This window comes from Suricata suricatta, chromosome 10, assembly GCF_006229205.1.
Source record: "Suricata suricatta isolate VVHF042 chromosome 10, meerkat_22Aug2017_6uvM2_HiC, whole genome shotgun sequence".
Classification (NCBI taxonomy): Eukaryota; Metazoa; Chordata; class Mammalia; order Carnivora; family Herpestidae; genus Suricata; species Suricata suricatta.
Window position 1 is genome coordinate 63402946 of NC_043709.1, and position 23193 is coordinate 63426138.

At 47.7% G+C, this 23193-nt stretch overlaps 2 protein-coding genes and 1 long non-coding RNA gene across 3 annotated transcripts; 1 reads left to right on the forward strand and 2 right to left on the reverse strand.

The window, feature by feature from the left end:
- Window positions 1-9026: 9026 nt before the first annotated feature.
- On the reverse strand, window positions 9027-13960 carry LOC115304321 (cytochrome c oxidase assembly protein COX14). Its single transcript, XM_029954474.1, has 2 exons — window positions 13246-13960; window positions 9027-9432 (listed from the first exon to the last, which is right to left on the reverse strand). Exon 2 carries the CDS (start codon window positions 9422-9424, stop codon window positions 9251-9253), a length of 174 nt encoding a protein of 57 aa, XP_029810334.1. The 5' UTR covers window positions 9425-9432; window positions 13246-13960; the 3' UTR covers window positions 9027-9250.
- Window positions 13474-17551, forward strand: LOC115304322. Its single transcript, XR_003914382.1, has 3 exons — window positions 13474-13677; window positions 16524-16593; window positions 17198-17551. It is a non-coding gene; the product is annotated as an uncharacterized LOC115304322 (long non-coding RNA).
- GPD1 (glycerol-3-phosphate dehydrogenase 1) lies at window positions 14050-21893 on the reverse strand. Its single transcript, XM_029954473.1, has 8 exons — window positions 20758-21893; window positions 20070-20247; window positions 19141-19281; window positions 18446-18584; window positions 18104-18216; window positions 17206-17439; window positions 16963-17069; window positions 14050-15955 (listed from the first exon to the last, which is right to left on the reverse strand). Exons 1-8 carry the CDS (start codon window positions 20796-20798, stop codon window positions 15859-15861), a joined length of 1050 nt encoding a protein of 349 aa, XP_029810333.1. The 5' UTR covers window positions 20799-21893; the 3' UTR covers window positions 14050-15858.
- Window positions 21894-23193: the final 1300 nt, after the last annotated feature.

A 23193-nucleotide genomic window follows, 5' to 3' on the forward strand; every position in this document is an offset into this window, starting at 1 on the left:
TGGCTTTATGTATTAAGAATAAATAAACATGCACAGTAGTTACAAAATATACTGAGCAGATATATGCATGTCACCAAACCAACAAAGGATTTGGCTGAAGACACATTTTAGTTAGATACCCGTATCTCCCATTCAGAGACCATCAGTTAACATTTAAAAGATTGCAGTAAGTGAGTCTAAGATGTTTTTCTCTCTTAGTTCTGTTCTCTCTTAGCCATGGAAAAATAGTCTTCCTAACCCAGACTTGCCTGTAGTTGAGGTCTTGGCAAAATTACCAATGACAGTATTCATCCAGAACAGTTTTCCATTTAGTGAATATTCAGATTATTGTATTTCCAGATGTTCTTGTGTACATTAAGGCATATGGAGGGCTTCACTGTCAGGGAGATGGGTGAAAACTGAAAGAAATAGGTTATTCTAAGAATCAGATACTTGATATTTGTTGACATTAGTGGGATATTGACCCTGGTAAACTCACCTTACTGAGTGGCTGGCTTTTAAAAAGACTTAACTATCAGGGTACCTGGGTGGTTCAGTGGGTTGAACGTCCAACTTCAGCTCAGATCATGATCCCACTGTTTGTGAGTTCGAGCCCCATGTCAGGCTCTGGGCTGTTAGCCTGGAGCCTGCTTCAGAATCTGTGTCTCCCTCTCTCTCTCTGCCTCTCCCTTGCTTGCGCTCTCTCTTCCTCTCTCAAAAATAAACATGTAAAAAAATATTTAAGAAAAAATTTTTAATAAAAAAATAAACTTACTATGGGGCATGTGAGAATTTCTAAAGGAATCTTACATATTTGGTTAGAGCTAAAGTTTTACATTTAGTTCCTCAAGCTGCCCTATTGTTGAATAGACTAGTAACTGTGAAATATGAATGAAATACTTTTTGTAAGATTGTTTTTCTTTTTAATGTTTATTTATTTTTGAGAAACAGAGACAGCATGAGCAGGGAGGGTCAGAGAGAGAGGGAGATACAGAATCGGAAGCAGGCTCCAGGCTCTAAGCTGTCAGCACAGAGCCTGACACAGGGCTCAAACCCACAAACCGTGAGATCATGACCTGAGCCGAAGCCAGATGCTTAACCAACTGAGCCACCCAGATGCCTCTGTTTTTCTTTTTTTAATAGCATGTATTTTTTTTAATATTTACTTATTTTTGAGAGAGGGAGAGGGAGATAGGATCTAAAGCAGGCTCTGTGCTGACAGCAGAGAGGCCAATGCAGGGCTCGAACCCATGAGCTGTGAGATTATGACCTGAGCTGAATTCAGACACTTAACCAAATGAGCCACCCAGGCACCCCTGAATGAAATACTTTTAGAAGATATGCATTTTAAGGCTTTTGAAATTTGAACAATTGCTCTGTAAATCTGGGGTTAGTTGTCCCAGTTAATCTGATAAAAAATGCAACTGAGTGGAATAATAGTAATAGCTAACACATAGCTCCTTATTACACTCCAGGCACTGCATTAAATGCATAACCTATGATAAAAATGATGCAAAAAGATATTAACTTGCCCTAAAGTCAAACAGCTAGTAGGGAATCAAACCCAGCATCTCTGTTCTTTTTTAAAATTTTTTTTAATGTTTTATTTATTTTTGATACAGAAAGAGACAGAGCATGAGAGGGGGAGGGGCAGAGAGGAGACAGAACCAGAAGCAGGCTCCAGGCTCTGAGCTGACTGTCAGCACAGAGCCTGACGCGGGGCTCAAACCCATGGACATGAGATCTGACCTGAGCTGAAGCTGGAGGCTTAACTGACTGAGCCACCCAGGCGCCCCCCAGCATCTCTGTTCTTAACCACTATATTATACACTTCCCAGGACTCCCTAGTGAGGAAGAATACATGTTGAAGAGACATGCAGAAACAAAAACTGATTAGAGTTTGCCTTGGATGCTTGAATTGCGATTGGGGTCAATCACAGGAACAGGGTCTTCTTCCGGGAAGGACCTGTATGTATATACTTAAGAGTTGGGGATGAGAGAGAGGTGGTACTAGGGCGTTTGAATATAGAGCTGTAACAGAATACTTTGGAGCAGCAGGACTGTCCCAAGGCCAGTTTTACAGATAGCCTGGGAAGGTTTCGTGCCTGAGAGGAATGACCTAAATCTGCAAGAGCAGGTAAGAGGCAGACTCCCATCATCCCTGCCAGAGACGTAGGACTATTTGTTTTGTTTGTGTTTTAATATTTATTTATTTGAGAGGGAGACGTGGGGGTGGGATATGAATCTCAAGCAGGCTCCACACTGTCAACAGACAGCCCGATGTAGGGCTCAATCCCATGAACCATGAGATCATGACCTGAACCAAATCAAGAGTCAGAAGCTTAACCAACTGAGCCACCCAGGTGCCTGAGGTAGGACTATCTGTAAGGGAAGCAGAAAGTAAAAGTAGGGCTTGTTATCTTCATTCCATAAATGAGTGTTCTGAGTATCTATTATGTAACTACCTATACTAAAATATAGTGGCTTAAAAGAAGTTTTTTCTCATGGTTTCGTAGGCTGTCTGAGCTCAGTTGGAGGTATCTCCTGCAACTGCAATCAGATGGCAGTGGGGAATGGAGTCATCTGAAGACTCAACTGGCTGGATGTCTAAGATGATTTACTGGCCTGGCCAGAAGTTAATGCTGGCTGTTCTCTAGGAACTCTGCTGGGGCTGTCCAATAAAGTACCCGCACAGGACCTCTCAAGCATGTCTTGGGCTTTGCACAAGTGGTCACATTCCACAAGGAAGGAAGTAAAAGGAGGCCACTGAAGAGTGTCTTGTAGGGGTGCCTGGGTGGCTCAGTCGGTTGGGCGTCCTACTTCAGCTCAGGTCATGATCTCAGGGTTCCTGAGATCAAGCTCCGCATCAGGCTCATTTTAGAGTTGGGGATGAGAGAGAGGTGGTACTAGGGCGTTTGAATATAGAGCTGGAAGAGAATACTTTAGAGCAGCAGGACTGTCCTAAGTCCAGTTTTACAAAATAAATAAACATTAAAATTTTTTCAGTCATCTGGAGGGAGTGCCTGGGAGGCTCAGTTGGTTGAGTGTCCAGTTCAATTTCGGCCCAGGTCTTGACCCCAAGGTTGTGGGATCAAGCCCTATGTCAGGTTCCATGCTCAGAGTAGAGCCTGCTTAAGATTCTCTTTCTCCCTCTCTGGCCCTCTCCCTTGCTCACACACTCACTTTCTTAAAAAATCAAGAATGCCACATAGACTGGCACACATCACTTCCACTGTATTCTATTGATCAGAGTAGTCACAGAGACCACCTAGATTCCAGAGAGTGGCAACAGAGACAACAGTACCTCTTTAAAAAATTTTTTTATGTTTTTTATTTATTTTTGAGAGACAGACAGCGTGAGCAGGAGAGGGTCAGAGAGAAAGGGAGATACAGAATCTGAAGCAGGCTCCAGGCTCTGAGCTAGCAGTCAGCACAGAGCCCAATGTGGGGCTTGAACCCACGAACCGTGAGATCTGACCTGAGCTGAAGCCGGACACTTAACCAACTGAGCCACCCAGGTGCCCCTAGACTACAGTACCTCTTGGTGGGAGTCGCAGGGTCACTGCAGAAGAACATATGGAATGGGAGCACCACTGCTTTAATCTTTGAAAAATTCAATCTGCCACATTGAGGAACAGAGTCTTAAATTGCTCATTAACAACAAAAAAACAAACATTGGGGTGCCTACCTGGCTCAGTCAGTAAAACATGCAACTCTTGATCTTGGGGTGGTGAGTTCAAGTCCCACATTGGGTCAGGCATAGAGATAACTAAAAACTCCACAGATTGTCCATCATCTATCATGTTATCACAATCCTAAAAGTAATTGTATGAGTTTAGTTAGTAGGTGATTCAGTACGCTGATGGTAAACCAAGTTCTTCTGACTTTAGATCCAGTATTCACACAGGGAAATATTTTCAGTTCAATGAAATATTTAAGTGCCTTCTGGGTGGCCCAGTTGGTTAAGCGTTCGACTTTGGTTCGCATCATGACCTCACACACAGTTCATGAGTTTGAGCCCCAGGCTCTGTGCTGACAGCTCAGAGCCTGGAGGCTACTTCGGATTCTGTGTCTCCCTCTCTCTGGCCCTCCCCTGCTCGTGCTCTGTCTCTCTCTCTCTTTCAAAAATAAACATTAAAAAAAAATTTATTTTTAAGTGCCTACTTTATGATCAGCACTGTGGCAGAAGAAGCTGGGAACACAAAGATGAACAAAATCTGGGTTTCTACTCTAAAAGAGCTCATATACCCCCAGCAAGGAGGGGAAATACTACAATGTGATAAGAACTATTCTTTAGTTTTTTTAATGTTTATTTTGAGAGAGACACCCACAGCACGAGTGAGCCGGGGGGGGGGGGGCAGGCAGAGAAAGAGAGGGAGAATCCCAGCCAGGCTCCATACTGTCAGCACAGAGCCCAATGTTGGGCTTGAACCCAGGAAACCATGAGATCATGGCACAATCAGAGATCGAGTCAGCGGCTCAACCAACTGAGCCACCCAGGTACCCCAGAACTATTTTTTTTTAATGTTTATTTTTGAGAGAGAGTTTGTGTACCAGTTGGGGAGGGGCAAAGAGAAAGGGGGACAGAGAATCCAAAGCAGACTCTGCACTGACAGCAGAGAGCCCAATGTGGGGGTCAAACTTACAAGCCAGGAGATCATGACCTGAGCTGATATCAGACACTTAACTGACTGAGCCACCCAGGTGGGCACCCTGTGATAAGAACTATTCTAAATTCTCCTTGGCAAGATGGGATAAAACTTGAAAAATGAAGCTAGGCCACTGAAGATGAGTAGAATTTTGCCAGGAAAACAGGAATGGAAAGGTATTATGTTTAGAAGAGATGTCAAAGTATATGAAAGATAATCAGTTCTGGCTTAATGCAGGTTAAAATAACCTGAGACTTATATCTAGAAATGGTACACAAAGGTCATTAAAAAAAAAACAAAATACATATGTATATTTAAGTTTATCTATTTTGAGAGAGAGGGAGAGAGAATCCCAAGCAGGCTCCACAATGTAAGCGCATAGCTCAATGCTCAAACTCACCAACTATGAGATCGTGACTTGGACTGAAACCAAGATTCGGACATGTAACCGACTGAGCCACCCATGTATCCCTTGGATTTTTGTTTTTAATGTGTAGCTGAGCTTCCAAGAAAGGGACACAAAGGACACAGTGAATTACTAGAAGGATAAGGGGAATATAACTTGTTAATGCTGACAAGAAACAAGACCAAGCAGGAAGCTGGAAATGAAACTTCCAGTTAAAGCTGGGACCCTGAGACAGCAACAGTCTTCGTGAGAGAGGGGAAACTGAAAATCATCCAGCTGCAAAAAGAAAGCAAGGAAGTTTGCTTGGGCTTGGGTCAGAAGATTCCAGAATTTTCTCAAATTCTGGGCCCACATTTCATGTGAATTTGATAACTTAAATACATACTTCCTGTGCGGTCTAGGAAACATCATGACCCCCCATCCCCAGGTAAGAACATGCATGAAAATGATCTCATATCAGTTATCCACAGCCCTGCTCTAGAGAGACATGTGCATGATGTGCAGACCACGTGGGATGCGTACACCACCACCACTCCTGCCCCCCAAGAAAACCTCGAAAAGACCATCTCCATCACACCTCCAAGACCTTTAATTAACAAAATCTTGGTATCCAAAAAAATATATATCTATATATATTTATATAGATATAAAGAAACAACAAAGACAACCCAATATAGCAAGACAAAGTCAAGGGAGGGAGCAAAGGATATGAACCGGCAATTTCTAGAGGGAGAATATGCTAATGGATTAAAAAAAATCAATAAAAAGATGCTCTACCTTATCAGAAATCAATACGTAAATTAAAACTAACAGAAACCACTTCACATCACTTTGGAACAGCACTTTAACAAGAACTGGTAATGCTAAATATTAGCAATAATTATTCTTGGAGAAAGTAGCACATGGGCCCAAAACTATACTTTTATAAGAGGGAAAAAGTGGAGATGTCTCAAAAATCTTTCATTAGAGGAATGGAATAAATTCATTTACTCATGTAGTTGGAATATTATGTAGCAGTTAAAAACGAAGTTTTCTTGCGGTGCCTAGATGGCTTGGCTGAGCAGCTGACTCAATATTGGCATCGCACTCTGTGCTGGGTATGGAACCTGCTTGGGATTGTCTTCTCCTCTGCCCCTCTCCCCAACTTGCATGCACGCTCACACCGTCTCTAAAATTAAAAAACAAAAACTACTAAGTTTTGTCAATATGGATGTACTTGTCTGAGCCAGTAGGAGATATATGTATGTGTGTGTGTATGTGTGTGTGTGAATATAAATAAATATATATTTTTAAAAGATTTGGTATAAGGAACTGGCTCACATGGTTGTGGAGGCAGAAAAGTTCGTGGGTTTGAGCCCCACGTCGGGCTCTGTGCTGACAGCTCAGAGCCTGGAGCCTGCTTCAGATTCTGTGTCTCCCTCTCTCTGCCCCTCCCCCTGCTCACACTCTGTCTCTCAAAAATAAATAAATAAATAAGGATAGAACTGATTAAGTGGATGTTTAAATAGAATGAATAAGACAATTACTTGGTTGGGAGTAGGATACAGGGAAATCTACTACAACTCTGAATATTTCTGGTTTGGATGATAACATCATTAACTAAAATAGGGAGTATAAAATAGGTCCTGGAGACAAGAAGGAGTGTGGTTAGTCCTGGACATGTCAAGTTAGGGGACTATGGGATATTCAAGTGGATATGCCACTCAACTGGATAGAGCTGAAGCTCAAAAGGTCAACCTGGAAGATCCAGATGTGGAGGTCAGTAGCAAGGATTAATAGATGACATTTACTGAATGCCTATCATATGCCAGACAAAGAAGTACTTAATATGAATTCTCATTTAATCTTGAAACTAATCTTTTAAACTACGAATTATTGTTTTTTAAATCCACCTTAGACAGGTAAACTGAGGAATTAAGAGTAAGCAACTGGACTTCTGTGATATGGCTAGAATGGTAGAGCTGGGAAACCAACACTGAGCCCTAAACTATTTTCATAATATTAAAATCATTGACTGCCTAGAATATTCCAGGAAAAACATATAGAATGAGAAAAATGGTTTAAAAACAAAATTTTGAAGCAAATCAGTGTCTGAAGTGGGCAGAAATTCCCAAAGGAAATCAAAAGAAAAAGTCAAAGGCATAGGAAGAAACAAGATAGTGGTCCCTCCCTGTGGCCAAAGTACAACTTGAGTGCAGCAGAGAAACAGCCAGGGAAGGACTGAAATCATCAGTGGGTGTGGCACACAGAGGCCGGGTTAACCGGGAGTTTCAACACAACTGTGAAGGTGGAAGGAATTTTAAGTCTGTGAAGTGGCATTATGTAGAGGTCTCCTTAAGTCTTGAGCAGTTTGTTTTGATAGGAGGTGGGGGGCCTTAAGCAAGTTTATATACTGAGAAGAAGAATGTGAATTAGAGACAACTAACGGAGCAAGGCCTGGGATTGAAAATGGTAATGAGGGAGGCAAAGATGGCAGCAGAGCTGTTTAAAGAATCTGTGATGGGCACAGGTTAGATAGGAAATCAGTTTAGATCAAGAACGGGCTGACAGACTGGAAGAAAACAGAAGGTATCAAAAGACCTGAAACCCCAAGTTCCAGAGACAGTGGAAACGAGAAGGTAAGAGAGCTTCTCAAAAAGACTGATATAAGAAAAAAAGAAAAAAGGGGGAAGGGGTGAAACAGAGAAGTCGGAAGAAAAAAAGACTAAGGTTACCCTTTTTTTAAGCGGATGGGAGGGTCAGAGAGAGAGGGAGAGAAAATCTTAAGCAAGTTCCACACCTAGTGCTGAGCTGGATCTTGAAATCATGACCTGAGCCAAAACCAAGATTCGGATGCTTAACCAACTGAGCTACCCAGGCGCCCCTATGTTACAGTTTTTAAAGGTACATAGGGGACCTTCAAGAATGGTGGTGACCCTTGGGCGCCTGGGTGGCTCAGTCGGTTAAGCCTCCGGCTTCGGCTCAGGTCAGATCTCACGTTTGTGGGTTGGAGCCCCGCGTCAGGCTCTGTGCTGACAGCTAGCTCGGAGCCTGGAGCCTGCTTCCAGTTCTGTGTCTCCTTCCCTCTCTGCCCCTCCCCCTCTCATGCTCTGTCTCTCTCTGTATCAAAAATAAATAAAACATTAAAAAAAAATTAAAAAAAGAAAGGATGGTGGTGACCCTACTATACAAGCAAGTGAGAAAGCAAGAGGAAGCAGAGTTCTTGGTTAACACACCAAGAGAGGATGGGAGTAAAGGGCTGGTAGTATAGGAAAGCAGAGGGTTTTTTTTAATCACAGAAGGCGGCTTTCAGGTGAACATTTAGTAGAAGGACAAAAGTCAGAGCAGCACGCACGTGAGGGAGACAAGTGTCCAAGAGGATGTCGATTACCAAGAATGACATGAACTAGCAAGGCTCAAAACCTGGACATGGAATGGTGGCAAGAACAGTTCTTTTCATAGCTGGGTTCTAGCTTGAATGCACTGCTTTCTTTCACATCCTCTTCACAACTTTGTGAAGACCTGCAGGTAGAGTTCCTATGTGAAATCAATTCTATGCTAATACTACACCCACTGAGCTTAAGGAGCTGGACTGCATTACTAGAAGCTGCCCAACAACTTTTCCCTTTGAGAATTAGGTCTCCTCCACTTCGGGCAATTCTGATAGGGCTCTTAAACAAGGGCGTCTGCCTTCCTTAACTGAGGGGTGCACCTGTGGCCGTGAGCGGGCCAGAGTACCCGTTTACCTGGATGCAGTAATTGGTCCTGGAATGGCCACTGACCAAAGAAGAGCTTTGGTCTCTACAGAGTCTTTCAGGGGATTTACATGGATGCTTAGACAGTCTTTTTTTCTGAGATCATGAGTTGATACTACTACTCCTAAAACTGCATACCCCCGATTCATGGGTGCTAAGAGTTCAAAATATGGAAATCCAGTTTGTAACTAGAAAACTGGTAGTCAAGGCCCCACCTTTGTAGTCCATACCCTATTTAAGTAAACAAAAATACCAAGACACAGACACAGCAAAATATTTAATGTCTGCCTCATCCCCCCGTTCCTGTTGTGATTCGACAGTCTCCCCAAACTGGCAGTACCAGAGAAAACATGGGCACTTTTCTCAGCAGGATTTGGAACCCATTAAGGCCCTAGTTCTCTCGACTTGGAAATGACTGCAGGTGAGATCGTTCCACAGCATGCCTCAGGCCTCTCTGTTCAAGGAAAATAGTCCCCCCGGTTCTACACGACTCCTGAGGTCTTCTGTTCTTCTGCAGCCTGGCGCCGGGCGCTGCGCCGCTGGAAATACTGGTAGGCTCGGGCACTGCAGAGATAGCCCCCATACACAGTGAGAAGCATCATGGAAGTAGAGAAGGTCTTGTAGCCAATGTCAGCTAGTTGCTTGGCAGTTGGCATGTTGTCCCCTACAAAGATAGACTAGATTTAGACCCAAGGATATGGTCTCATCTGCCCAGCCCACTTCTCTGTTTAAGGCCATTCTACAACTTCTGCTTCCTGCTTAGTCTGTCTGTACTCTACTCTGGAAGGTCCCGACCCATGTGCGGTCTTCTACTGGAAGATACTGTTCAGGAACTCTTAAGAGTCACAAAGTCCGCACAGGAGACATAAAAACACAGCTGGAAAGAGGTGCATTTGAATGACATCACAGGTAACACCTGGCCCTCTATGTTTGTGGAGAAAACTGGTATGAACCACTCAGAAATATTCTTAATTGGTGTATAACTGTAAGCACGCATCCGTTGTTCTGGCTAGTAGGGTATGAGTGGGGGTAGTCAGGGATTAAACAATAGAATTCTCTCTGGGAGGATCAAATGGGAAGCTTCTACAATATATCCAGTTTGCTTTCCCATAAAACCAATCTTGTTCACAGTGGGTAAGTTCCCACGTTATCCCTCGAGCATCTGTTTAAAGCCACAGTATACCTGAAATAATGCCAACAATATGTTTATATTATTTCAATTATACTTAACCTTCTACATTAATTTCAAGTTCCAAACGTAATACCAAGAACCTATCCCCAGCATTAAAAAGTAACTGAGTCCCCACAAATTACCTCACATTAGCAAGAATAAATTACTTCTAATCGAACTGTTCCCTGGATACTCTGAACTAGAGAACAAGATAAAGTTTAGCATGGGACTCTTTCATCCTGAACAAAATCTTCCTCAATTTGGGACTATGAATGTGTTTCATGGGCTCCTCTCTGTTCTGGGAATTGAAATTAAAAGACTCACTGAAATTAGTGAGAACAGGCTTCTTAAAAGTCAAGAATTTGGAAGAAAAGTTCAGGATTAGCTGGTTTAGGGGGTCAAGAGTAGGATGAGACCTGTAAGAGCTTCCCACAGTGAGCTCTCTGGGCTACTCACTGCCACGACGCCAGTCCTTGAGGGTGGAACCCAACTGAGCTGAGGCACAGTTTCCCTGAATTCTAATTCCAAATGACTATGGAAAGTGACATTCAATAGTCAGAGAAAGAAAACCAAATGGCACAGGTTCAGGTGAGGAAGAGCTGTGTTCTGAGGTTTGAAAGGACCTTCACTGTGAGGCAGTGAAGAACACACACGTACACAGAGTCGGATGCTAAGGTGGTAAACAAGCTCCCAGGATAGAACCCCGCAACCTTCAACCTCCATCTCACTTATTCCTTCACCCATCCTCTACTGCCCTGGCCACATGCTAACCAGTTAGAGGACCACTTCTTCGAGGGGCTGGAGGAAGAAGGCTGGAAGCATTCACCAGCTAACAAAAGTAAAAGGATGGTACAGCTTGGCTAAAAGAGTGACAGAACATCTACTAACAGATAGATGCAATTTTGGTGTCTAGAACTTCACTTTCATTTCTTGTCTAATCCAACCTGAGATTTCTATGTTCAAGCTAACAAAAACTCTCCAGAGACCCTGAGCTAAGACAGGGCAGTAGAAATGGAGAGGACAGATGCAGAAGTTATTTCAGAAGAACAAGATTTATTAACGGAATGGATTAGGGCAAAGCTGAAAATATCTCCAAGGTAGAAAATTAGGAAACTCTGTGGACTGGGATACTGTTAATAGAAATACGAAATGAAAAGAAAAAGGTGTGTATCACTGTGCATAATGGGGTGATTGTGGCAGTGAGTAGCAGTCAAGATCATGCAATGGGTCTTGGATATGTTAAAATTAAGATGTTTAACACAACATTCATGTGATGTCTACCAGGCAGATAGACATGCAAATTAGACCAGATCTTGAGAGACATACTAGGCTATAGGTACGGAGGCAACAGTGACACCAAAGCAGAGGATAAGACCAGAGAGTGAAACCAAGGGAATGCTAGTTTGAAGAAGGAAAAGAATTCATGAAAGAAGGCAGGTGGGAAATTCCAGAAAAATTAGGGTGGGGGTGGGGGCTTTTTCATTTAAATACATCTCCCTTCCTGGTTGAAAAACACTGCAACAAGTCACTGCCACTGAGTGAGTTATCCTTCCCACCTGTTGAGCCAGAATGACAACTGGGAATCCCTATCCCAAGTTAAGTGCCATGAAGACTGGTCAGATGGGATCACCAGATGGGAAAAGGTAACTCAATTATGGGTAAACAAACCTAGGGTAGAAGTCAATTTAGTGCACTGAACTGGACCAGGCATTAAGTGAAAGAACAGATTCATCCATTCATTCATTCTTCCTTTCCCTCCCTCCCCCTCTCTCTCTTTTTTAAGAGGCTCAAGCCTAACAGGGGGTTCAAACTCATGACCCTGAGATGGAGAGTCCCATGTTCTACCAATTGAGCCAGCCAGGCACCCAGTTAAAGCACAAATTCTTAGCCAGAGTTCCAGCAGAGCTACGAACGCCACCCCCAAGTTTCATGTGTCTATGTATTTTTCTGGGGCAGAAGGAAATAGATTCTTAGAAGTATAACTTTTCACCTCAAAGATTTCTTGTGATTTTCTGGTTAAAGAAATAGAAGTGATGGTGCAGTGGGCTTGAGAAGATTAACAAGATCAAGGAAATTCTAGTTATGTTTTGTTTATTGATAAGGTATGAATATGTTTTTAAAAAGGAAGGGGCTGGTGGCTAACCTGAGAATAAAAAGAGGTGCATAGGATAGAACAAGATACAGGATGGCTCAGGAAAAGGCTAAATTAGAAGTCCAGATAGAAGGATTTACCTTGGAAATGAAAGAAACTTGTGAGGTTAGCAAAACACTCTCATATGAGGAACATCCATCTTCTTATTAAAAAAAAAAAAAAAGCTCAAAGCTGGGTCTGTTACGGGGTTAGACTTAAGTTTAAAAAAAAAAAACACGGGGGGGAAAAACGGTAAAAAATGCAAGAACCAGTATGAAGAATTCCATAGGAGTGCAATTCACAAAGTTCTGGCCCTTCTCTTTTTCTGCCCCTACCCCAAACATGGGAGTCCCTCGTCTCGAATTTCTCCTCTGGAAATCGTTTCCTCAAATGTGTTCCAGCCACCTCCACTTAGATTTATTCAATTTATCTACCTTTTACTCGTACTATGAAGGCCACAAAGAAAACATGGCTTCTGTCACAAAGCAGCTCTGGTCTGATGGGGGAAAGCCATATATCCCAAATCCTGTTACATAAGGTAGAAGACGGAACTGATCAGAAGAGAGGCAAAGTGAGAGTTCAGAGAAAACGTGGGGGGCTCAAGAAAAATTAACAATAAGCTGGGGAAAGGGTGTGTGGCTCTTTTAGAAAGGACGGGCAGGATTTACACCAGTAAAAAGGGAGCGGGGGGAGTATTCGAAGAGCTGAAAGCAGCAACAGTGGAGCTGTTAAATCGAGAGGCACGAAGGGTGCCCGAGAAAAGCCACATATGAAGACGCAGCAGGGAAGGGTCCGAGATACCGAAGTCAGAGCACGGAGGGCCAAGACTTTGGGGTTGGAGTCAAGGTTTCACAGAAGCCTATGGCTGTCAGGGGCCCGTTGGGCTAGAAGTGGTGCAGATGGGGGCTCGCAGTCCGCGGCACAGGATACGCGGTGATCTCAAGGGCACCCAAGACTGGGCGCCTCAGCGGGCAGGGGGCCCCTGCGGGACCCTCGCAACGCAACTGTGGCTCCCTGGCGTCCAATCTCCACCTCTGCAGGCAGCGTCAGGCCGCCGCAGTCTGCGCAATTTCCTAGCGCAGCCGGACGCAGCAGACCTGACCATGTACGCGAGAGTGCTGGGCCGCTATTAGTGCGGAAAGCCACCCTTTCTGTCTCCCACCCGACCCACTTACCCTCTAGGACTCCGCTTCTGACACCAGAGAGAGAAGCCCGCGCCGGACACAACAACAATCCACCCACTTGAGTACTGAGCCGGGGATGCCGCAGCTCGGCTGGTTGCCGCCTTTGCGCTTCCGGGTCAGTCACCCTTACTACGCATCCTCAGACGAGTCTTCCTCTCAAAGAGGACCGTTGCATTCTGGGGGTTGTAGTCATTCACCATTGAGAGAGCGTCTTTGGCGACCCAGCTCTAGAACCAGAACTTTAGGATATACAGCTAAGATAGAGAAGATGACCTTTCTCTTCGATTCAGAGAGAGTCAGCCAATCGCCAGCCTAGGTGCGGTGACGCCTCCGGGAGCTGGTAGATTCTCTCGGGGTCAGCCCGCTGGCGGTGGGCCGCGCGCCCCCTAGATCCTGGAGCTACCCTCTTCCCCGTGAACTCAGGTAGGAACTGACCCCACCGCCAGGCCTGGACCGCCAAGAATGCGACATGCTTGGCCATGGCCACAGAGTGGGTACGAGGAACGAATGTCTAACGTTTCCGGCCCGTGCGTGAACTCCCCTCTTGCAGGAGGAGTGGTAAAGACCCAAAGGCGCGCTGGGAAGGGCTGGGAAGGGAGTGCCACTTGGGGAGAAAGGGACCGCATGGGCACCCCTTTCAGGGGCCCGGAGCGCCTGGAATTATCGAGGAGAGATTTCTTCTTCTGTTTTTCCTCCATTTTTTTTCCCCAGTGGCATGAGGGAAAACCTATACATGTAGTAATACACCACAGCATACACACTGCCACGTACACTTAAGCGTCCTTCCTCCACTCATTTCTGAAAAAAAAACACGATTTATTGAGTAGACAAGTAATAGGCTTGATTGGAAGGCCCAGATTGTTAACTCTGGAGTGAACAAAAGTAGGCAAAGATGTCGGACTACCTAACAAGGTCGCAGCTGCAGCTGAAGGGAAAAGAGCTGTCTTTCTGTCCCCACTTTGACCTCCTGGGGAGGCAGCTCTGGTTTCAGTAAGTGCCAGGGCCAGCCAAATCTGGGGTGGCTCTGCCCCTCACTCCTGCAGCCTGATGCGGACAGCTCTGCCCTTTACTGGTAAGGCAGTGAATCCTGGAGGGCTGGGGCTGCCTCCTTGGTTTGGCACGGAGTAAGAAAGGGTTAATATAGTGCTGGCAGAAGCCACAGTGTGCCAGGTGCCGCCACATAGGAAGCTGAGATCCTCTGCTGAACATGGCTGGAGCCTGGCAGGCCCCAGCCTATTTATAGCCAGGGGCCCAGGCTGCTGACCTGTGACATTCCCTGGCTGCCAACCCATCCTGAAACAAGGCCAGTTCAAAGCATGCTCCCTCCTCCCCTTCCTGTTCTTCCTTCACCACAGCGGGTAGGGTGGTTTTAATGTTTTCCTCCTTGAGTTTCCAAACTCCAGAGGTGCCAGAAGTGGTCAATACTTCAGGAGAAGACCTTCCTTCAGATGACAAAGGAGAGATGGCCTTGGAATGTCAGGGGCCATCAACAGGGACTTGCCTACCCTTCCTTCCCTACCCCTGATTAGTTTTGGGGGCACTCTCTGGCCCCCTGGCCTCCTGATGCCCTGGCTGCTCTGGGGGCAGCTGAGAAATATGGACAGGGTATGGGAGAAGAAAAGGGGTGGAGCCAAGGATGTCCTTGGGAAGATAGAGGCAGGTGAGACCCAAATGACACCTCCCCCCACTAGAGCTCCAGAGAGAGAGGCAGAGCAAATACAAAGGTCATAGGGAGCAGAGTGATCTGAACCAGCTATGAAAAGGTGTAGCTGTCAGCAGATTAGGTTCCTGCTCCCCAAAGAGGGCGCTGGCCGAGAGGCTGAGGGAAGGCTTAGAAAGGTCATGCATGGTGGGGAGGTGCTGGCCAGAGCTAGGAAGTCCCTGGGGAGAATGACAAGCCCCAGGGCTAGAGATGCCAGCATGGCAGCAGGTCTGGTGCCAGGGCAGCCGGGGGAGCGGGGACGGGGTGGGGGGGGGTGGACGGGAAGGAATGACCAGAGGTTTCTGAGGACACAGATGTTGCTAGGAGAAGCTAGGAGGGGGTTGAGAGCTTTGTATTTTGTTAACAAACACTGAGATCCATTGATGCTTTGTGGGGCCTGGCAGAGGTCAGAGCAAAGGGGTCTCTGGGGCCTGTGTAAGCTCAAAAGCCCAGACCCCTTTTTGGCAGCCCTTGCCTCATTTCTCTTGTGGCTGAGGTACTTCTTTAGCCATTTAATTACTTGGGCTTGGGGATAGGACTCCTGGTCTGTGTGAGGCAGCCGTGGGCAGCCTTTGTCTCCCTCTCCCTTCACCCTCCCCCCAATACACACACCCAAAGCAGAAGCACTGGGGCATGATTCTACCCCTTCCAGAGGACAAGGAGAAAGCCCCACATCTGGAGAGGAACAAGGCAACTCCATTTCTGGCAAGATGTGGTGGCAAGAGGCTATAAGCTGCTTGATGGTTCAGGAACTCCAGGCAGGTAGTTGGGCCCCACAGCCTCCTGTCCTCCAGAAGAGGCTGCTCCATGGAGAGTCCCAGAGGTCCTGGTGGCCAGGCACCCCAAGCTTCTGACTATCTCCACTGGGGTAAAGAAGCTGCCTGGCCTGGCCCCAGTTCAGCTCACAAATGTTCTGGATGATTCTGTAGGCAACTGATGAATTCACCCACTGGATGGTTCTCATAGCATATCTTGTACACAGCCATGAACAGAGGAAACCTAGAATGGGGAAGGAGAAACCCAGATTAGCCTTCCAGTATCCCCCTACTAGCTGCCCCCGCCCACTCCGTCTACCTCCTAACCCTCCACGCCCCTACTCTCCCACCTTTGAGCTTAGGCTGACTCTGGTTCTCAATTTCCAGTTGCTGAGAATTTGAACTTCCTAGTCCTGGGTTTGAGGGCAGGTTGTTAATTGCCCTGCTCCCTATTGTATTGAACTTACCCATATGATTCCCTGCCATGAATTTTGGGTTCTAGTTGGACAAGCCACTTAACCTCTCTAAGCCTCAGAATCATCAACTAGAAAATGGGACCAATATAACAAAGTAATGAAGGAGTGATTATGTATTAATGTGAAGGTGCTCAATAAATGCATTTCCTTCTTCCCTTCCTTCCTTCTTCCTTCTCTTACACAGGCTGCTTCCTTTACCTGGAAGCGTTCCCCTGACCAGCCATACGCTGATCTTCTGAACCCGTTTCATACTTTTATTCTAGGATTCTTTCTCAGACCAATAGAGCTCTGCTCTGACCAGCCCATCACTCCCACGGTCTTTGTCTTCCTTTTCAGGGAGCACTTTGACTGAGAGACTGTCCTCCTCACACCTCAGCACCCAGGACAAGATTCAGGGGACAGAAAGGTTGGCCCCCAGGGAGCAGCTTAGACTGGGATGATGGACAGAGAGGTAGGACAGTCAGTTGAGTGTATTCCTGCTGCCCCAGAGCTCCAGCTCCCACAGCAAAGGACAGGAGGAAAGGACCAGAAGTGAGGCTATGCAGAGGGGTCCGAGCAATGTGGTGCAAAGAGCAGTAGACTGGAGGGAGTCCAAAGACTATGAACTAGCTGGGGGACAGTGGGCAGATCAGCTCTATCCAAGCTGTAGTCTCTCTGTCTATAAATACAAGGTTCCCTCTCCACCCACTTCACAGACTGAGGGATCAGGAAGATGAGTGTGGAGAGCACTTCTGGCTGTGGTTCCTCCTACACTGGGGCTGGGGCAGACACCTACTTGTCCACTAGGCCCTTGTGCTGGAGGATGCTGTGTAGCTCCCGGGCTGTCGGAGGCCCCTGCAGCTTCTGCCCATTCAGCATCTCTTTCTCCAGCTGCTCAATGGGCTGTGAAGAAAACAAGACGGGTAGATGGAAATGGCAGAGGACAGTTGTCAGTGGGAGGTGGAGAGTCTGGGGCTCAGATTGGAGGTGGGATCTTAGACACCTGAAGGGCCCACCCTCCATTCTCCCAGGGTCCCACCTTTCCTGTGCGGACGAAGGCCTCGGCCACCTTTCGGTTCCGCCCTCCATAGCAGGTAGTGATGAGGTCGGCAACACCACAGCTCTCCAAGAAGGTGGCAGACGACACAGGGCCACTGCAGAAGAGCTTGGCAAAGGCGATCATCTCCATGAGGCCCAGCCGGATCACCGCTGCCTTGGTGTTGTCACCAAAGCCCAGCCCATCACAGAAGCCAGCTCCCACGGCCACTATATTCTTTGGGCAGTGGAGGTCACAGGTGAGAAAGGATCCCTTCTTGCAGGCCCGTCGAGCACCAGCCTCACGCTCCTTCCATCAGCCATTGAAATATAGTGGGTGTACTCCTCAACTCTCTCCACCTCTTGATTTTCCCAATTGTTCTACCCCTGGGCTCGTGCTTCCTGGCTCCCCAGCCCTGCCCCCTACTCCATCCTTGAGAACATTTCCTGAAAACCAGTATTCTGTTCAGCTAGCCCTCCCATCCTTGACTATTCTGTTCCATATCCCTGATGCCCTCAACTTCTCCAAGATCCAGAGTTCTAGCCATCAACCCCTGCCTGGGTGACCTAGATGTCTTATCTCCCATTGGCCTGGGTGCTTTCCCAGGACATCTCCTCTTCCCCCTGAACTTCCTGCCACTGGAGGCAAGGACGGGAATGTCCTACAAGGGGCTATAGGAAGAAAGGAAGAAGGAGGGAGGTCCAGTGTTTGATAGTGAATAATTGGCAGGCCTGAATGACCCTGACCTTGCTGTTGCAATTCCTCCTGTGTGTGGGGGGACTTAGTGGGGAAGGCAAGCAATTGCCCAAGAGTGAGGAGTACCAGCAACCTCATATGGCAAAACCAGGCCCTCCTTCAGGACCTTCTCCCCACCTCATAGATGCCTCTGCACCCCTCTCACCTTTAAGGCCCCACAAATCTCTACCGTGTCCACCTCTGGCACCACTGTGATGCGGAAATTAGGTGTCTGCATCAGCTTTTTCAGGAGCTCTCCTTGGGCCTGGTCCTTGCAGCCTAAAGTGGGAAGGGAGGCAAAGCTTTGAGAGGCGACTCTTCCCATACAAGCCCTAAGCAGGACCTGCCACCCTTTCCCTGGGGGTGTCCCAGTCCTCCCTCACCTTTGATGGTTGGGTCTTCTTTCCTTTGCCTGCCTTATGGGGGAGAAGACGGCTAAGTGGGGGTGGGGGAGTACAGAGAGGGGATGTGACACGCTGCACTTGCAGGTGACGGTTAGGGCTCTCACCAATGGTTGTCTCACAGAACTTCTCATCAGCCACTTCGTTGGCAATGTTGGCCCCCATCAGCACACTCATGGGGATGCCAAGGTGCTCCCCAATCACTTCAGAGATGAGCTTCAGCCCTTTAGGGCCCTCGTCTACCCCCTGGGCACAGGATGGAGCTCAGGCCAGGTGCCCTTTATGCCCAGCTGAGGGCTTCCCACCCAGAAGTCCTGCCCCTTCCAAATCTACTGTTCATTAGTGTCCCTCCCCAAAGGCCCTGCCCTATTCCAGCCCAGCCAAAGCTTGCTGTGAGGAGAGTAGATGGCATGTGAAAATGAAGCCATTTGAAAATTCTTCCACATGCCCTCAACCAACCTACTTCTCCACATCCCTAAGCCCCAACCAACTTCCGTCCCGGCCACTGCTCCAGACCAGCTTCCTTTCACATTCCTCAAACCAGCCCACCTCTCATATCCCCAGGCATCTCTTGTATGCCTCCTAAACTCAAGACATCTGCCTCCAAAGCTACCTCTACTCCCAACCAACCTCCCCACCCCAGTGGCCCCCAGCACCTATTTCTCAGCCTCCTCAAAGCAACTCCTCTCTTCTCTCCAAAAAACCCTTGGCCTACTTCTGCTATTTTCTGTTCTCCTCCCTTCCCCCACCCTGACCCACAACAGTTAGCTGCCCCCCATCCACATGAAGGTGTTTCTGGCACCTTAATAAGAGATACACCAATGGCGTTTGCCTTCAGGTGGCCCTTGAGTTGATCACAAATCTTGCCGATGAACTGATGGGGCACCACAAAGATCAGGATGTCAGCACCCGCTGCAGCCTGGACCACGTCTGGGACAGCCACCTATGGGGGGCAACCAGTGCTCATGGGCCTCACGGACTTCTCCTAGCCCATTCAGGAGATCTCGGGGCCAAGGTGTGAGGCCGGTGAGGGAGAAGGAAGGGCAATTGGGGGATCTAATTTGGAAGGCCTGAACTTGGAGGAATGGAATTCCCTCCCCCTCACCGTCAGTCCAGTCCCTCTCTGGTTCCAGCTGCTCAGGGCTCTTGAGGACTCCTGGGAGCCTCCTCTCAGTGCTTGTCTAGCCCTTGGCTATGGGACAGTGAGGAAGGCCACAGGAGGCCTGGACTTGGCAGGAGGGAGAGGCCAAGTAGGATTTCATCACCCTGATTCTTACTGGGAAGGGAGAGCACTTCCTGCTGTCTTCTCTGCTTCCCCTTTCCTGGTTGGGAACAAGCCACATGGATTTGACTAGGAACCTTAAGTCCAAGGAGCAGCCTCCAAGTCTGCTAATAACCCAGTGAATAAGTAACAGGATTAGAGCTTGAGGCAGGCGCTACCCAGACCCCAAGTCTTTGGTTGCCACGGAAACCAACTTCCTTGTCCTCTCCCGGACCCTTTCCTGCCTAGGAGCCCACAAGTGTATGGGGCGGGGATGATGGAGAGGGTTCAAGTTCTCCTCAGTCCCAGGAAATCCCAGGAGAGCAGTTTGGGCATTTTACATAGGGGTGCCCTATGCCCAGAGCAGCCCTCCCAAGACGCTTCCCCAGTCCAAGTAGCAGCTGAAATGATCCCCCGCTCTCAGCAGGAAGCACCTCTCTGCTTCCCCCTCCCAGGGTATTGGGGCTCACCACATTGGGGGGCAGCTTGTGCCCTGGCAGGTATTTGACATTCTCATGCTGTGTGTTGATGATCTCTGTCAGCTTTTTCCCTCCGATGTCTTCCTCAAACACCCACATGGTCACCCGTGGGTCAAAGTGTGATAGCTGGGCTGCATTGCCACCCACAATCTTGGCGATAGCAGAGCCCCTGGTGGGAGGGGGAGTACAGAAAGTGGAGGAGTTGGGGCAAGAGCGGGGAATGGTGGCAGGGGAGGGGTCAATGCTCCCCCTCAGGATAGCATAGTAGCCTACCGGATTATTTACTTGCCACCTTCCTTGTGACCCCCACTACCATGGAAGTGTGTCTTCGGCAAAACACTAAGGAGACTTAGTCTACCTTACACTTCGCAGCTGGAAAAGGGGGACAGCCTTCTGATCTCCCCAACCCCCCAACCTTAAGTAGCCATTCAGGCAGAGAGGACTCTGAAAGCTCCCTCCCTGTGGTGAACAGGTGCAGCTGCCCAGGGAGGCAAGGGCCAGGAAAAGGTTTGGGCACCATCTGTCCTGTGAGGGTAGTCACAGAAGATAGCAGGGGCAACAGAAACTGGAGGGCATTTCCTACCCAGTGTCTGCCTCCTGCCCACCAAGACTCGCTCCCTAATCCTCTGTGTACTTGGGGGAACCTCCCTTTCCCATACTTCTTGACAGAGCCACTTACCAGTTGCCGGAGCCTACGATGCAGACTTTCTTGCCAGCCATCGTGCCACTGCTCTAACTGATCTGGCTCAGTGCTGCGCTCCCAGCTTCTCTGTGGCTCGGAGCATATAACTACACCACACGTGGGTGCAGCCAAGTCCCGCCTTCCAGGGGCGGGTGGGGAGGCGGGAGCCCAGGGATTCTGGCAAAGCCAGGGAAAGGGGAGAAAGGGTATAGACAGGTGGAGAGCAGGAGTGGGGCAGAGTCCAGGCCCTGCTTTTCTTTCTTAGGTTTGCCAGCCGATGGTGCTAGTGAACTTCTTCCCTTGGCCTCAGCCCTCCCTCCCTGTAATGGTCTCATTTTGAAATCTGCCAAGAAATAGCTCAGATGAGGAGCAAGTGACGGGTCCCCCTCACTCCCTTCTGTCCCCCAGCACTGGCATAAATTGTATTCAGTCCTAGTAGTAAATCCAGAAATGCTTTCCTTTCCAGGGTAGGAATCACACCATATATCCTCCTAGGACCCCCAAATCTGCTCTACTGGTTTATCCTCTAGCAGTGACAAAAGACTACATGTCACTGGCCCCACACTTGCTCTATTGCAGGGCTGTGTGAATGAGGTGTGTGGGTATAGGCTCACTTTTAAAGATAAGGCCATTAAGAGGTAAGGGCCTGCTTTGGGGGCATCCCAGCCCAAGGATAAGAAGACACCCCAGGAGCGCCGAGAGACAAGGTCATCTCAGTTACCCAGTGTTCATCTCAGGGACTCACCCTTGGGCCTCTCTCCTTACCCCAAAGGATCCTTACCTGAATGTCTTCCAGGAAAAGGTGAGAAAAGTCAAAGTTAAAAGCTCTAATGCCAAGTGGCCTACAATTCTCTTGCAGACTCTGGGTTTAAGGAAGAAGAAGACAGCATAGAAAAGAAGGCAACTAAAGATTTCACTATCCTTGAGTGGCAAGCTACCACATTATGGGCTCCCTCAGGTTACTGGCTAGTTTGCTAGAAGCCAGAAGGGGGGAGACAGGGCAGCTGTAACTTTTGTGGAGCTTTGTGGCCTCAGATCTTATAATTGAGAGTAAGTGGAGTGTGTGATATGGGGCACAGGAAGAGACTGGAAAGAAGACATTTGAGGGGCACCTGGGTTGCTCAGTCAGTTAAGCGTCTGACTTCAGCTCAGGCCATGATCTCACGGTGAGTTTGAGCCATGCTTTCAGCACAGTGCCTGCATCAGATCCTCTGGGCCGCCCCCCACCCCTCCCCGCTCACCTTGTCTCTCAAAAATAAACATAAAAAAAAAAACCACATTGAACAGTCCAGGGTCCTACATCACCCACAGTCATTTGTTTGAGAAGAGAAGCAGCTCTGGTCTCTAGGCTGATCTGGAGTGGGGCAAATGGCTCTAACGCTCCAGCTGTCTCTGCACCTTGGCCTAGAGGGCAGACACCAGACTGCTCACGTGCTGACCTTCTGGGTTGGCAGATTGCTGAGTGGGTGTTTTCATCCCTCTGGGCCGGCGATGAGCACTAGGCCAGAGGAGAGTCTGTGTGCAACCACTGTGTAGGGGTAAATGGGCTCGAGGGCAAGTCTGTGGAGAAAAGGTTTTCCTAAGTTCTAGGGACTACCTGGGAAGAGCCCACCATATTCCCCTCCCATAGCCAGGGCGTTCCCGTAGAGGGACATACACTAAGTTGGTCGTTGGTTTCCCTTAGGAGTAAAGTTGCACCTGCTACAAAGCCAGCCTCCCACAGATCGCTCCATTATTGCATTGGCACAGAGACAAAGGCACCAGTGCCAAGTACCAGCTGGGAACACTGATTATGGGTGATGGAAGAGAAAGAATGCTTCTGTCCCTGATGATTATGATGGAAACCCCCAGAGAATGGATGTTTAGGCATAAAACAACCCCCTTGTTTTGGCCTAAATGCTTCCTTCTCTCATTTTGCCCTTAAAATCGCCATACTAAGTATGGAGACAAAGGATTTGTGCACTTATATACGAATAGTGTGCAGATTCAGAACTGGCTCATCACAGGAAGTGATCTGTACTAGAGCTCTTTTCCCAAGAGCGAACTGTAGATTATTTGCTTCAAATTAATAATGGTTCATCAGCCATTCATTACACATGTAATTAGCCTGGATAAAAACAGATGCCATTTCAATGTCCTTGACATCAATTTTTTCCACTCCCAAGTTCTCACCCCACACATTCTTCTGTTTTTCCTACTCAAGTCTGATAAACTCCCAAGCTCCAAATTGGGAACAGGTTGCATCCTTGGTGGGTCTGAATGCAGGCAGACAATACCTGGGTGTTCCCATCCATGGAGAATTTTTTTTTTTTAAACAACTTTGGACTGCAGTTTCACTCATCCTACATTCTAAAACCCCTCCGTGGGTAGAACCACACTAGATAATGGCACCAGGTGGGAAGCGCGCACATTATGAAGGGAACTGCAGAATTT